This window comes from Tamandua tetradactyla, chromosome 5 (genome assembly GCF_023851605.1).
Source record: "Tamandua tetradactyla isolate mTamTet1 chromosome 5, mTamTet1.pri, whole genome shotgun sequence".
In the NCBI taxonomy this organism is placed as follows: domain Eukaryota; kingdom Metazoa; phylum Chordata; class Mammalia; order Pilosa; family Myrmecophagidae; genus Tamandua; species Tamandua tetradactyla.
Genome location: NC_135331.1, coordinates 126,056,381 through 126,071,475, shown reverse-complemented (window position 1 = coordinate 126,071,475; position 15,095 = coordinate 126,056,381). Strand labels below are relative to the sequence as shown.

Below are 15,095 nucleotides of genomic sequence, written 5' to 3'. Positions count from 1 at the left end.
GAGCTAAGTAGTAATTTACACTCCAGTAGCATCTCTTCCAGCTACACTGTGTGAAAATGCCTGCAACTCTGTGCCTTCCGTGTAGCCAGGGCTGGCAAATGATTGGGGGCAGATGTTGTTTAGCAAGCAGATGAATTGGATATTTTGGTGTGTAAGAATATAAGGCTATAAATTTCCTTCTCAGCACTGCTTTCACTACATCCCATAAATTTTGAATATGTTGTGCTCTTGTTTTCATTTGTCTCAAGATATTCACTGGTTTCCTTGTAATTTCTTCTTGTACCCTCTGATTGTTTAATAGAGTGTATTTAACTTCCAAATATTTGAATTTTCCAGTTTCCACCTGTTATTGATTTCCAGCTTCATTCCACTTTGGTCAGAGAAGAGGCTTTGTATGATTTCAATCTTTCTAAATTTATTTAGACCTATTTTGTGACCCAACATGTGCTCTATCCTGGAGAATAATCCATTTGCACTTGAGAAGAATATTTATCTGCTCTTTTGGGCTACAATGTTCCGTATATGTCTGTTAAGCCTAGTTCATATATTACATTACTCAAGGACTCTATTTCCTTATTGATCTTCTGTCTAGATGTTCTGTCTATTGATGAGAATGGTGTATTGAAGTTCCCAACTATTATTGTAGAGGTATTTATTTCTCCTATCAGCTTTGCCAGTGTTTGCCTCATGTATTTTGGGGCACCGTGGTTAGGTCCATGAATACATATGATTGTTATTTCTTATTGGTGGATTGTCCTTTTTATCAATATATGGCATCATTTTTTGCCTCATAACAGCTTTTAACATAAAGTATATATTTTCCAATATTGGTATTGGTACCTTAGCTCTTTTATGGTTACTTTGGATGGAATATCCTTTTCCATCCTTTCATTTTCAACCCGTTTATGTCTTTGGATCTAAGGTACATCTCTTCTGTATAGTTGATCTTTTGTGATGTATCTGGCAGATCTTTATTTCATTTCTGTTTATGTATATTTTTAAATACTTTCTTTGTGATTACCCTGGGATTTGTATTACACAATTCACATTTATAACCTACTAATTTAGAAAGATGCAAATTTAGCTTCAATAGCATACATGTTCACTGCTGCAATATCCGTCCATTTCCCTCTTTATATTGTTTTTATCCCACTTTACCATTTTATATTTTATACTTCCATTATCAGGAAATATGCCTTTTTTTTGTTCAGTTGTATTCTGATTCTTATACCCGTTAAAGAGTAGAGTTTATGTTGAGGATACAGTAGTATTGCATTTTGCATTTACCCTTTTAGTTACCCTTACAGATGAACTTTGTTTTTTCACACTACTCCAAGCCTCTCCTTCCATCTTTTCCTTTCAACCTAAGGAACTCCCTTCAGTAATTCTTGTAGGGCAGTTTTCTTGTTGACTCTCAGTTTCTGTTTATCTGTGCATACTTTAAACGTTCTATATCTTTTTTGGGGCGGGGGGTGGTGCATATTCCCGGAATTTAATCTGGATCTCCTGCAGGGAAGGTGTGCATTCTTCCACTGACCCACCTGTGCACCCTCTCCCTCACTTTTTTAAAAAATATTTTTATTGACAAATCTTCAAACACATACAGTTCATACATGGTGTACAAGCAATGGCTCATAATATCATCACATAGTTGTGTATTCAGCACCATGATTATTTTTTTTAGAACACTTGCATCACTTCAGAAAAAGAAATAAAAAGAAAAAAGAAAAAACTCGTACATCCCATACGCCTTACCCCTCATTCTCATTAACTAGTAGCATTGGTCAATTTGTGTTACCCCTTACTCCTCCCATTATTTATTTATTTATTTACTTATGCCATATGTTTTTACTAATCTGTCCATACCCTGGATAAAAGGAGCATCAGACACAAGGTTTTCACAATCACACAGTCACATTGTGAAACTTATATTTTTATACAATTATCTTCAAGATTCAAGGCTACTGGAACACAGCTCAACAGTTTCAGGTACTTCCCTACAGCCACTTTGATACACCATAAGCAAATACATAAAAATAACCTCCAGGATAATATCTGGACTCTGAAATCTCTCAGCCACTTAAACTTTATTTTGTCTTATTTCTCTCTTCCTCTTTGGGTCAAAAAGGCTTTCTCAATCCCTTGAGGCTGAGTCCTGGTGAATCCTGGAGTTCTGTCCCACATTGCCAGGGAGATTTACACGTGCCTCCCTCATTTTTGAAGGACAGTTTTTCTAGATAAAGTTTTTTTTTTTTTTGCATGGGCAGTCACTGGATAAAGAATTTTTGTTTGGGAGCTTTTCTCTTCCAGTACCTTTGAAATAGCATACCACTGCCTTCTCACATCCATGGTTTCTGATGAGGGATCAGTTCTTACTCTCATTGCAGATCAGTTGTGTGTGATGCATAGCTTTTCTCTTGTTGCTTCCAGAATTCTCTCTTTATCTTTGGCATTTGACATTCTGATTGGTGTTGCTGATCGGCTTTTTCTCAAAGCTCTTTGATGCTTGGTCCAACTTATTCTAGATCTTTATAATAGCCCAGGTTTAACTGTTTAGACATTCTCAGTTCTTCTTCATCTGATTCTTGCCCTGAATATGTGGTGCAATTTTCAAGATTACATTGTTTCTGCAGTTGCTTCACCTCTAGGAGAGAGCATCCTTTCCTCTGTTTCTTCTACAGGAATCTCGATCTCTTCTCTTTGTTTTTGTGAAGACTTTTCTGTCTTATGATTTGTTTAAATTTTCTCCCATACCTGTGCTGTTTTTATAAAATTAACAAAGCAATGAAATTTGATAGTTGACTCATTTTACTGAAAATTCACAAAAACCTTTGCAGAAAAAAAGCATGTATAAGTTTGTTTACTAAAAGAAATGATGAAGTTCTAAAGTTAAAGACAGTCAAAGTACTTATAGGAAAATCTTAGCAAGTTGAGTAGTTTCAGCCTAGGAAATAAGGAATTTTCTGGTTTGGAAGTTCTTGATCCCAATATCATATTATAATAGAAGGAGAAACAACATATATGCTAATACAATAAATTTACATATTATTTATTTTAGTTTGTAGAACCAATTAAATCAGTGTCCATTCAGATATTTGTTCTTCCCTTTCTTTCCTTTGTTCTTCAAGGGAAGTGGGGAATATGATGGAGGTTTGGCATAAAGGTTTTTTGGATTTTGGATCCTGGTCATAACTCTGCTCAGAAATCTCAAATTTTATTACTTAGCAAACAAAATTAATTGGCACCTAGTTTTCCTAGCATTTATTCCATTCTGAGGAATTTTTCTATGCTTAGAAGGAGGAAGGTAGGAAGATACAACTTTCAAGTCCTTGAAAGATTATGCTTACATTTAACAGACCCTGATTTTTGAAGTTCAGTTTTGAGGTTTTAGCAGCTTGGCTCCAACAGAAGAAAACCCAAGTAGCTGATGTGGCTCCTAAACACCATCTCACATGGGCTGGAGATGCCTTAGGGTTACTCATGGTCTTATGCTGCCATTTAAGTCTGTAGCAATGATACAGAATTAGATGGCAGATTGGAGGACAAATGGGTTGGAGTAGAGAAGTAAGAAGTGGCCACCTTTTTCTTGTCACACATGTCAGACAAGAAACTGACTGCTACATTGACATCAGACTTTTAACTCCCTGGAAAAGACAAACATAGTCAGTGTGAAGAAGCTTCTAAAGTCTGCATAATTACTGATGCTCAAAATGCTAATGTGGGTCTAGAATATAATCGAGGAGGGGAATATCCAAATATTGATGGAAACAAAAAATAATCCTATCACATTACATTAATGTAAAAATTTTAAAAGCTACTTTAATTAAATGGTTCTATAAACCAGTAGAGCTGATTTGCATTCCAAATGATCTTCTTTCTCACTTGTAGAAGAAATGTCGCCAAGAACTTTGGAAGAATGTGTTTTTTTGGCTGAGATGGAGTTGCTGAACAGTAGCTCTTTGGACAGCATAAATAGTAATATTGTTGTGATTATATTTATTGGGAACCCTTCTTAGCTATGAAGATTTTTGAGCGTATTTAATGATAGAGCCTTAATGGGCATAAATGACTGAACCTCTATGGAGGTCTTTATGAAGAGTTGTGAAAGAACAAATAGTTCATAGTTTTTCACATAGTAGCCTTTCTGTAGTTCTAAAATCTAAAATAACATAAAAAGGAAGTATGGTAGATACATATGGGTACAGAAAACAAGATTTATATTTACTACTTTCAATTTTTACTTAGGCGTTTATATCCCAGTGGACTGCCTGAAGAATACTCCTTTTTAACTACTTTTCGGATGACTGGAAGCACACTTGAAAAGAACTGGAACATTTGGCAGATTCAGGATTCCTCAGGGAAGGAGCAGGTTGGACTGAAGATTAATGGCCAAACAAAATCAGTTGCATTTTCATACAAAGGACTGGATGGAAGTCTCCAAACCGCTGCCTTTTTGAATTTGCCGTCCTTGTTTGATTCCCAGTGGCATAAGATCATGGTTGGTGTGGAAAGGAATAGTGTTACCCTTTTTATTGACTGTAACAGGATTGAATCCTTACCCATAAAGCCAAGAGGCCAAATTGATGTTGATGGCTTTGCTGTGCTGGGGAAACTTGTAGATAATCCTCAAGTTTCTGTTCCGGTGAGTATAAAACAATATCCTGTGGTAAAGAAAAACCCAAAACAAAATCCTGATTTCCAAAAATTAACACCTCGGACGTATTTGACAATCAGCTTAATGTCTTAAACAATGAACAGTTATTCAGCTTTTTCGTTCATGCAAGCACTTATTCACGAAAGCCTTAGTGTCTGTTTTAAGTGTGCAATGTACCAGATGGAATGGGAAGTCAGAGGAAGTTAAATAGGTAACTCCTGGGCTTGAGGAGCCCAAAGTCTGCTTGGGAAATGCTAAATATCCACCTGGACCACCCAGAATCCTTCTGAGGCAACTTAGAAAGAAGTCCATACTGGTGTGGTACATATATTGTGTATATAATTAATGAGACTTTTCAAAGTCTCATGAGTGAGTGAGATGAGTGAGATGAGTGGTGAATTCTATTAGTCAAGAGTGTCGTAATTCTCGGAAAGAATGAACCTCAAAATTGAAGGATCTAAATTGGCGAAAAAAAAGGAAGCGTATTCTATCTGAGGGAGATGCATGCAAGAAAAAAAGAAGTACACAATAGACCACTTTCAAAGGTTTGAAGATTGGCTGATTTAGGTGATATGTGTATGTGAAAACATGAGTGTGTGTGTGTGTGTGTGTGTGTGTGTGTGTGTGTGTGTGTGTGTGTGAGGGGGTCATGAGGGAAATTTCTGGGGACTTGTGAGAGATGAGGTTAGTAAGCCATATGGTATCTAGCCAACAAGAATGAAAATTATGGAGATGCCATAATATTTATTTAGAAGTAGGTCTTAAAAAAAAGAAGTAGGTCTTGTATGGGATAAGATTAGAGTAAAGGATGTTAGGGCTCTGTTCATGATTTTATCATGGAGATCTATGGATATAAAGGTAAGGAATTAAATAATGACAAAATAATTATGCCAAATAATATCATATAGTTCTGTTATTTCGAATTGTTAAACTTTCAATGAACAATCCTTAAAAGGGTACTTTATAATATATATATATATATTTTAACTTTTTTTATTAATTAAAAAAATTAACAAACAAAACATTGATATCATTCCATTCTACATATACAATCAGTAATTCTTAATATCATCACATAGTTGCATATTCATCATTTCTTAGAACATTTGCATCGATTTAGAAAAAGAAATAAAAAGACAACAGAAAAAGAAATAAAACGATAACAGAGAAAAAAAAAGATTATACATACCATACCCCTTACCCCTCGCTTTCATTTACCACTAGCATTTCAAACTAAATTTATTTTAACATTTGTTCCCCCTATTATTTATTTTTATTCCATATTTTCTACTCTTCTGTTGATACAGTAGCTAAAAGGAGCATCAGACATAAGGTTTTCACATTTACAGAGTCTCATTGTGAAAGCTATATCATTGTTCAATCATCATCAAGAAACATGGCCACTGGAACACAGCTCTACATTTTCAGGCAGTTCCCTCCAGCCTCTCCATTACATCTTGAACAACAAGGTGATATCTACTTAATGCATAAGAATAACCTCCAGGATAACCTCTCAGCTCTGTTTGGAATCTCTCAGACATTGACACTTAGTCTCATTTCACTCTTCCCCCTTTGGTCGAGAAGGTTCTCTCAATCCCTTGATGTTAATTCTCAGCTCATTCTAGGGTTTTTCTCAGTCCCTTGATGCTGAGTCTCAGCTCATTCCAGGTTCTCTGTCCCATGTTGCCAGGAAGGTCCACACCCCTGGGAGTCATGTCCCACGCAGAGAAGGGGAGGGTGGTGAGACTGTTCGTCATGTTGGCTGGAGAGAGAGGCCACATCTGAGCAACAAAAGTTGCTCTCTTGGGGGTGACTCTTAGGCCTAAATTTTAAGTAGACTTGTCCTGTCCTTTGTGGGGTTAAGTTTCAAGACTGGGGGCTCAGCCTATAGCTTTGGTTGTCACCACACTGCTTGTGAGAATATCAAGAATTCAACTTGGGGAAGTTGAATTTCTCCCCACTCTCACCATTCCCCAAAGGGGGCTTGCAAATACTATTCCAGTCACTGTTCAAATCACTCTGGGATTCATCAGGGCATCACTCTGGACAAACCAACTAAATCTCATGTCCTACCTGAGATTCCAAGTACTTATGACATTCAATCAAACTATCTACATGAGTTATATTAGGAAATGCTCTAGTCAAAATATAAATTTTGTAGCAAATAAACATTTTTTGCTTTAGTCTCACACATAAGGTGACATTTTAAAATATTATCATCTATTTTCAGCACCCTGCAATATTGACATTCCTTTGTTCTTCCTCATGCAAAAACATTTTTAAAATTTGTACATTGTACATTTTACTATTATTATACACTCTAGGCATTCCTAGATTATACCATCTTGATCTTTACCATCTATCTTTCTTTCTGATTTCATTTATGTCCCCAGCCCTCCTCCCTCTATCATTCTCACATGCAGCTTCATTCAGTGTTTTAACATAATTACATTACAGTTAGGTAGTATTATGCTGTCCATTTCTGAGTTTTTATATTCAGTCCTGTTGCACAATCTGTATCCCTTCAGCTCCAATTACCCAATATCTCACCCTATTTCTATCTCCTGATGATCTCTGTTACCAAGGAAATATTCCAAGTTTATTCACTAATGTCAGTTCATATCAGTGAGACCATACAGTATTTGTCCTTTTGTTTCTGGCTAATCACACTCAGCATAATGTCCTTAAGGTCCATTCATGTTGTTACATACTTCATAACTTTATTCTCTCTTACAGCTGCATAATATTCCATCTTATGTAAATGTCACAGTTTGTTTAGTCAACTGTTGATGGACATTTTGGCTGTTTCCATCTCTTGGTAATTGTTAATAATGCTGCTATAAACATTGGTGTGTAAATGTCCATTTGTGTCCTTGGCCTCGTGTCCTTTAAGTAGAGACAGTATATAGATGGGTCCTGTTTTTTAATCCATTCTGCCAGACTATGTTTTTTGATTGGAGAGTTTAATCCATTAACATTCAATGTTATTACTGCATGGGTAGTACTTTCTTCTACTATTTTGCCTTCTGGATTTTATATGTCATATCTAATTTTCCTTCTTTTTACCTTTACTCATAGTCTTCCTTTCTACACTCTTCTCCACACCTCTGTCTTCTGTCTTCATATCTGTCTCTAGTGTTCCCTTTAGTATTTCTTGCAGAGCTGGTCTCTTGGTCACAAATTCTCTCAGTGATTTTTTGTCTGAAAATGTTTTAATTTCTCCCTCATGTTTGAAGGACAGTTTTGCTGGATATAGAATTCTTGGTTGACAGTTTTTCTCTTTTAATAATTTAAATATATTATCCCACTGTCTTCTCGCCTCCATGGTTTCTGCTGAGAGATCTGCGCATAGTCTTATTGGGCTTCCCTTGTATGTGATGGATTGCTTTTTCTCTTGCTTCTTTCAAGATCCTCTCTTTCTCTTTGACCTCTGACATTCTGATTATTAAATGTCTTGGAGTATGTCTATTTGGATCTATTCTCTTTTGGGTATGCTGCACTTCTTGGATCTGTAATTTTAAGTCTTTCAGAAGAGTTGGGAAATTTTCGGTGATAATTTCCTCCATTAGTTTTTCTCCTCCTTTTCCCTTCTCTTCTCCTCCTGGGACACCCACAACACGTATATTCGTGCACTTCATATTGTCTTTCAATTCCCTGAGTCCCTGCTCATATTTTTCCATTTTTTTCCCTATAGTTTCTGTTTCTTGTCAGATTTCAGATGTTCTGTCCTCCAGTTTTGAAATCCTATGTTCTGTCTCTTGAAATCTACCATTGTAGGTTTCCATTGTTTTTTTCATCTCTTTTACTGTGTCTTTCATTCCCATAAGTTCTGTGATTTGTTTTTTCAGACTTTCAGTTTCTTGTTTTTGTTCTTTCTTTGCCTTCTTTATATCCTCCCTCAATTCATTGATTTGGTTTTTGATGAGGTTTTCCATGTCTGTTTGTACATTCTGAATTAATTGTTTCAGCTCCTGTATGTCATTTGAATTGTTGGTTTGTTCCTTCAACTGGGCCATATCTTCAATTTTCCTAGTGTGATTTGTTATTTTTTGCTGGCATCTAGGCATTTAATTACCTTAATTAGTTTATTCTGGAGATTCCTTTCACTTTTTTTATCTAGGGTTTTCTTGCTGGATGAATTTGTTGTCTATCTGTTCTTTGACATTCCATTCAGCTTTATCTGGACCTTTAGCTTAAGTTTTGTTTAACAGAGGAGAATTTTTCAGTTCTTGTTTTCTTGTTTCTTGCCCTGCTTGTGTGGTGCCTCCCCCCCCCCCCGCCCCCTGCACACTTAGGAGGGTCTACTTAGATATTATATACCCCAGCCAGATTTTTCCAGACCAAACTGGCCTCCTATCAGGAGGAAAGAGTCACCTGCTTCAGTTTTCCCTGAGGGTGAGACCCAGCAGGTTGAAAGACTTTCCTGTGAAGTCTCTGGACTCTGTTTTTCTTATCCTGCAATGTGTGTGGCACTTGTATGACTGCAGGTCCCACCAGCATAAGATGATGCGGTACCTTTAACTTTGGCAGACTCTCCCTGCTGGGGGTGTGGTGGAGACAGAGGAGAGGTTCTAGGATGGTTTTAATGGCTTCAAATTACCAAGCCCTGGGGTCTGAATTCCTTGATGGAGGGATTCCACCTTAGTTGGACTTCACCCCTCCCCTGGGGAAGGTACAGGCTCCGGACAAGCCCCCAAAAGTGCTCACTTCTGCCTATGCCTGGGGCAGTTGCAGCCTGAAAAGTCCTGCCGCTGTATCCAGAGGCAGTCAAGCCTTTGTAGATACACAGCCACAAAAACCTCAGTTTTCTTCTTTATTCCCCCCCCTTTTTCTGTCAGTCCTGCCCCCTTGGCGCCAGGGCAAAAATGAGCAACCTCTGCTTTGATCAGGTTCACCTAAGCTGGGGGCCTAATTTTAGTAGTCAGAATTTGTTAATTAGTTCCACAATTGGCGTTTGATTGTGCCCAGTCCCTGCTGCTGGTAAAGTCCTTTCCTTTCCCCTCTGGGAAGCGGCCTGTGGGGGAGGGGCGCTGACCGCCGCAGCTTTGGGAACTTCTGGGGGTGCTCGCAGCCGGTCCAGCTGATCCAGACTGGGGTATGCTGTGTGTCTGGTCACTGACGTGGCCCCAGGAACTGTTCTGTACTGTTTCTGGTTATTTAGTAGTTGTCTGGAGGACGAACTAAAACGTGCACGTTGTTAAGCTGCCATCTTGACCTACTTTATAATATTTTGACATGAATTTGAAACATAGGTCACAGAGGACAAATGTTCTTTTGGGGAAACTGAAGAATTTAGAGCTCAATAAATAACTATTGATGCCAACATCTCTTTTTCTCCTTCTCTCTGGTGTAGAGTTTTTGAATTCTAGTCACAAAACCTATATCATGGAGTTTAGCAAGGGTGATACAATGATTTTGAATTGTTTCTATGAACTTTTTCAAAGGAAAAAAGGTTACCAGGCAACTCAGTAATGGAATTGTTCAAATAACTTGTTTTCAAGGGAAGAACTGTGATTAGTGTGAAGGGTTGTGTGAAATTTCTATATTCTGTGATGGACAGGAAGCAATTTGTAACTGCCACATTAATGCTTTGGCTTGTAGACACTTGAGAAAGCATTTCTTCAACTAATGAGCTATCACACCTCAAGTGGCTGGGTTAGAAAGCTGATGGGACCACTGTTGTGCCATCTTGAAATTTTGTGCATCAAGATCTTTGCAATGACACTGGAGAGGTTTTCAGACAACTCTGAACTTCTGCATTATCTGTGTCATTTCTGGATCATCGGCGAGGGGGAGGAGACCTTAGGCCACCTCATCACTGTGATGAATATCAGCAAAGTATTGATTGATTGTTTATTGGCTTTAAAAAACCATTTCAAGTCATTATAATTCTTATTTATGGTTGCTAAGATGCTGTTAAATAGTCTGATTGCCAGATAGGTCAACTAAAATTTCCAGATTATTCCATCATACTATAATTCAGACAATAATGTTACAGCTAATTGTAGGGGTTTTGCCAAGTCTAGTCTTATATCACAGTGGATACAAAAAATTGAATTATCTTCTATTTTATTCTGCCATGTGCAGGAATGTAACAAAAAACCTGGCAGCTAATGTTTCAATGTACTTCTGGTCCACCAAGGAACTTTTCAAAGTCAGTACACTGTAGTCAATATATTTTTTAACTTTTTTTTAAAATTGTGCAATATAACATATATACAAAAAAGCAATAGATTTCCAAGTACATTTCAACAAATAGATACAGGACAGATTTTAAAGTTTCATATGGATTGCAGTTCCATGATTTTTCAGTGTTTCTTCTAGCTTCTCCAAGACACTGGAGACCAAAAGAAATATCAATATAATGATTCAGCAGTTATACTCATTTGTTAAAACCTATCTTCTCTAATACATTCCTTTTTCTCTTTTTTTTTGTGAAAAAAAAAACCCATATATACAAAAAAGCAATAAATTTCAAAGCACATCACAAGAAATATTTGTAGAACAGATTTTAGAGTTTAGAATGGGTTGCATTTCTACCATTTTAGGTTTTTACTTCTAGCTGCTCTAAGATACTGGAGACTAAAAAAAATATCAATTTAATGATTCAGCAATCATATTCGTTTGTTAAACCCTACCTTCTCTGTATAACTCCACAATCACTTTGATCTTTATATCCCACTCTTCATGGGTATTTGTGCTATGCCCATTCTAACTTTTTCATATTGGAAGGGGCTGTCAATAATATGGGGTAGGGAGATGGAACTATTTGATGTTCTGGAGAGGCTGGCCGCTGTAGTCAATATTAAAAGTATTTGAAATACACATTTAGAAATTTCTTCCTTCAACAGATTGAATTCTAACTCCCCCATAAGGAAACACAAAAGATACTTGAACCAAAAATCCCACTAAAGTTCATATCTGATGATGATGATGATGGTAGTGGTGGTGACAATAATGATAACTAAAATAGACTGAAGTGATAGGCTGAGAAAGTCCTACTTATATCCGGACTGGTAAGTGACAATGTAGAACTCAAACTTGTTACCAAAACATATTTCTCAAGTTGCACCTTGTATAAGATAAAGCAGAAAACTTTCCATAAGAAAAGCCTATTGATGTTTTATTTTTAAAACTTTTTTATTGAGAAAAATATTCACACAAATACTTTCAATACATGGTGCACAATCAATGGCTTACAGTAGCACCACACATTTGTGCACTCATCACTACTATTTTTTAGAACATTTGCATCACTCCAGAAAAAGAAATAAAAAGAAAAAAGAAAAAAACTCATATAGACCATACAGCCTACCTCTCTCTCTCATTGACCACTAGTGTTTCCATCTACCCAATTTATTTTACCCATTCCCCTATTACTTATGTATTTATTTTTATCCATATTTTTTACTCGTCTGTCCATACCCTGAATATAATGAGCATCAGACACATTGATGTGTTTTTAACTATCTCAATACCCCTTATATAGCAATTTACAGTTTTCAAAATGATTTAATTCTCATGAACTTATTTGGTCCTTGCAATACTTTTATAGGATAACAAGTGAAGACAGGGTTATCTACATTTTTCACCTGAAGGAGTAACCTCTAGCAGGTTGTTCAGATTGTAGGTATAAAATTTCTACTCTACCTCATATTATACTATGCCAAACAGATTTCTAATGAGAAAAAGAAAAATAAGTGTAACTGCATATCTTGCCTCATCATTCTCATTTTGGAAAGCATTTATGATTAGCATAGACTTCTCAGGATTGACTTTGCAGGACAAACAAAATAAATGTTCTAAAAAAAAGGAAGAAGATTGTATAGTAGAACACATGTCCTCAGTTACTAATTCTACTTGTTTATTCATTTAGTAAGCATTCATTGAATGCCTGTCTACTGGGTATACAGAGTTAAGTAACAGAACTTGTCTTCAAAGTGCTTACGGTCTACTGAGGAGGTGGGGTGGGGGAGTTAAGTAAACAATCACAATATAACAAGATAAGGAACCCTTTTTGAGGTGAAAAGTGTTGAGTGCTATTACCAGTAGTGAGTTCTCTGCCTAATGCACTCAATGACCAATTCCTGAGACAGTTTCAATTCCTGGGATTCAAAGAGAAAAGAGTTTATTGCTAGGCATGAAGCAGGAGATCAGACTGCCTATGAGCCCCCAAATCTGTCTCCCTGAGCTGCAATAACCCTGACAGTTTTATAATATTAAAAGATGGGCAGGATTTAGGATAATCAGTACAGTGACTCCAAATGATGTAATCAGAGGTGATCTATTTAATGAGCACATGCAGATTGATTACATGCTTAGTCACAATATGTATGTATGTAAGAAATGGCAGCCTTAATATGATGATAGATGTGATTTTTAGTATTATAATGAAGTTTAGGTCATTTATAGGATAGAATCTAAGCTATTGTTCATGTCAGGCAGGCCTATTTTGGTTAAGTCCAGTTTTAGTTATTAAGATAACTTTGGACTTGGGTGGTTTAGTTCTGGGTTGACATAAGGCCCTTCACTAATAAACATTAGGGGCTGAATTTAGTGATCACAAGACTCCAAAGTCAAAAAGTCGAATTAAAATGGGTACAGGTGAGGATCAGTCACAAGGTTTTTATAATCCAAAGGACACAAGATAAAGGTTATACAATCATTATCAGAGATCAGTGCAGCTGGATTTCCACTCAGAGTTGTCAGGTATTCTCCTCTGTCTACTCTAATACACCAGAAAGTAAAAAGGAATATCTATATAATGACTCAGTAATCATCATCATCCCTTGAATCCTGCTTCTCGTTCATGTGAAAGCATATGGAAAAGGCTTTGTACTCAGATCAGGGCAGAGGGTGATCAAGGATGTGTCCTAAAGAGACGTGGTCTTAGCAGGACCCTGAGGATGAATGAGCCAGCTAGGAGAAGATGAGATCTAGGGTTTTAGGCAGAGGCACTCTTGTTTGGGGATCTCCACATTTATTATTTCCTTTTCAATATTTATCAGTCTCCCTATACTTGTGCTTGCTTTTCTAGACTGAATGTAGTCAGATACTATTACAAGCTCACAGGCAAAGCCCCTAGATTTTTCCTAGCCCCTTGATTTTGTTTTGTGGCCTATGATCTTGGACTTCTCACCAATTTGGCTAAGATATGAAGTTGCTGATAATTACTGAAGATCGACAGTTACTACCTATCCTTGAACATAGGTGGAAATTGTTTCTGTCACAATGCTTGATGCATATTGAGATAGTGATGGGTGCTATCTTGTTCTCAGACAAAGAACTGTGCTGATTGGCCCCACTTCTCTCAATTTGGAGACAGCAATTATTCAGTGTTACTGTGTTATAAATTTTAAATTAAAATGAAATATGCCAATAGCATGAAAAGGATCTGAGAGGACTTTATGGCAACCCATGACAAACTTTGGGATCTGTCCTGTAACTACTTGTTGAAGAGTGCTTTGAAAACTATTGCTCTTTCATTCTTTGCTTTGTATATATAGTGCACTATACAATAAACAGTTAGAAAAAAAAACCTTCAGAAGGGAAAAAAATAGCATGAAAATGATAAGAAACTGTATTTTTCCATTTTTCTTGCTGAAATTTTATTCATTCTAATCTTGACACTTTACATTAAATGAATACTTTCTTCAGGATCAACGTTTCTTTAGTAAATAAATAAAAAGCAGAACAACCCTTCCAAAGGTATTATTAGATGTCAAAGTAGCCCTAGGAACGGCATGATCCGAAATGCAATTGAAAACATTTGATGGACCACTAATGCTAAAAGACTCATTTATATTGTGCTGTTGGTGATTTTCCCCTGCCTATCCTATCTTTGGTCTCTTTCCTTTTCTAAATTGGAAAAGAAACCAATTTCTAGAGGTTTTCATAAGGCTTACAAGATAGCTGCTCACGTGGCCTACAACCAAACACCTTCTCATCATTCATGCTTATTTAGTGGACTCCGAGCATTTTATATTCTCTCCCAGTGTACTGCTGTAACACATTGTTAGTTTGATTTTGAAGTAATAAATCCCATATTTCCTATTTTCCTTTGTGCCTGTATTTTAGGATGGTGCCATTTATCCCACTGCAAAGCTCGGTTTCCTGGCAGCATACCATAAAAACATGTTTTTTTTATGACAGGTTCTTTATCGTTTGTTGTCAGCATGATTGCCTAGGAGAGTTATTTGGTATAGCTCTATTAGAAAACAAAGTTAGCTTCTCTCCCCTTTCAGGGATTTGGGCTTGTTTGAGGGAAGATAAAAGTTTATGTGGCTTTACAAAAATATGATACAAACCATTTTTCTTTTTACCTAACTATGTTCCAAATAAACCAGCATGGAACCTGACTGATCAGGAAGATATGATGCTTTAAAAAATGTATTTCAAAAATGTTGTTCTATGTTTATTTGTGTTAAGATAAGAAAAACAT

At 36.6% G+C, this 15,095-nt stretch overlaps 1 protein-coding gene across 1 annotated transcript in view; it reads left to right on the top strand.

Moving 5' to 3' along the window:
- Positions 1-15,095, top strand: part of COL9A1 (collagen type IX alpha 1 chain) — a 94,436-nt gene that overhangs the window by 12,207 nt on the left and 67,134 nt on the right. Inside the window, exon 5 of the mRNA XM_077159248.1 lies at positions 4,246-4,642. Within this exon, the coding sequence (XP_077015363.1) occupies positions 4,246-4,642 (397 nt within the window). The remainder of the gene's footprint in view (positions 1-4,245; positions 4,643-15,095) is intronic.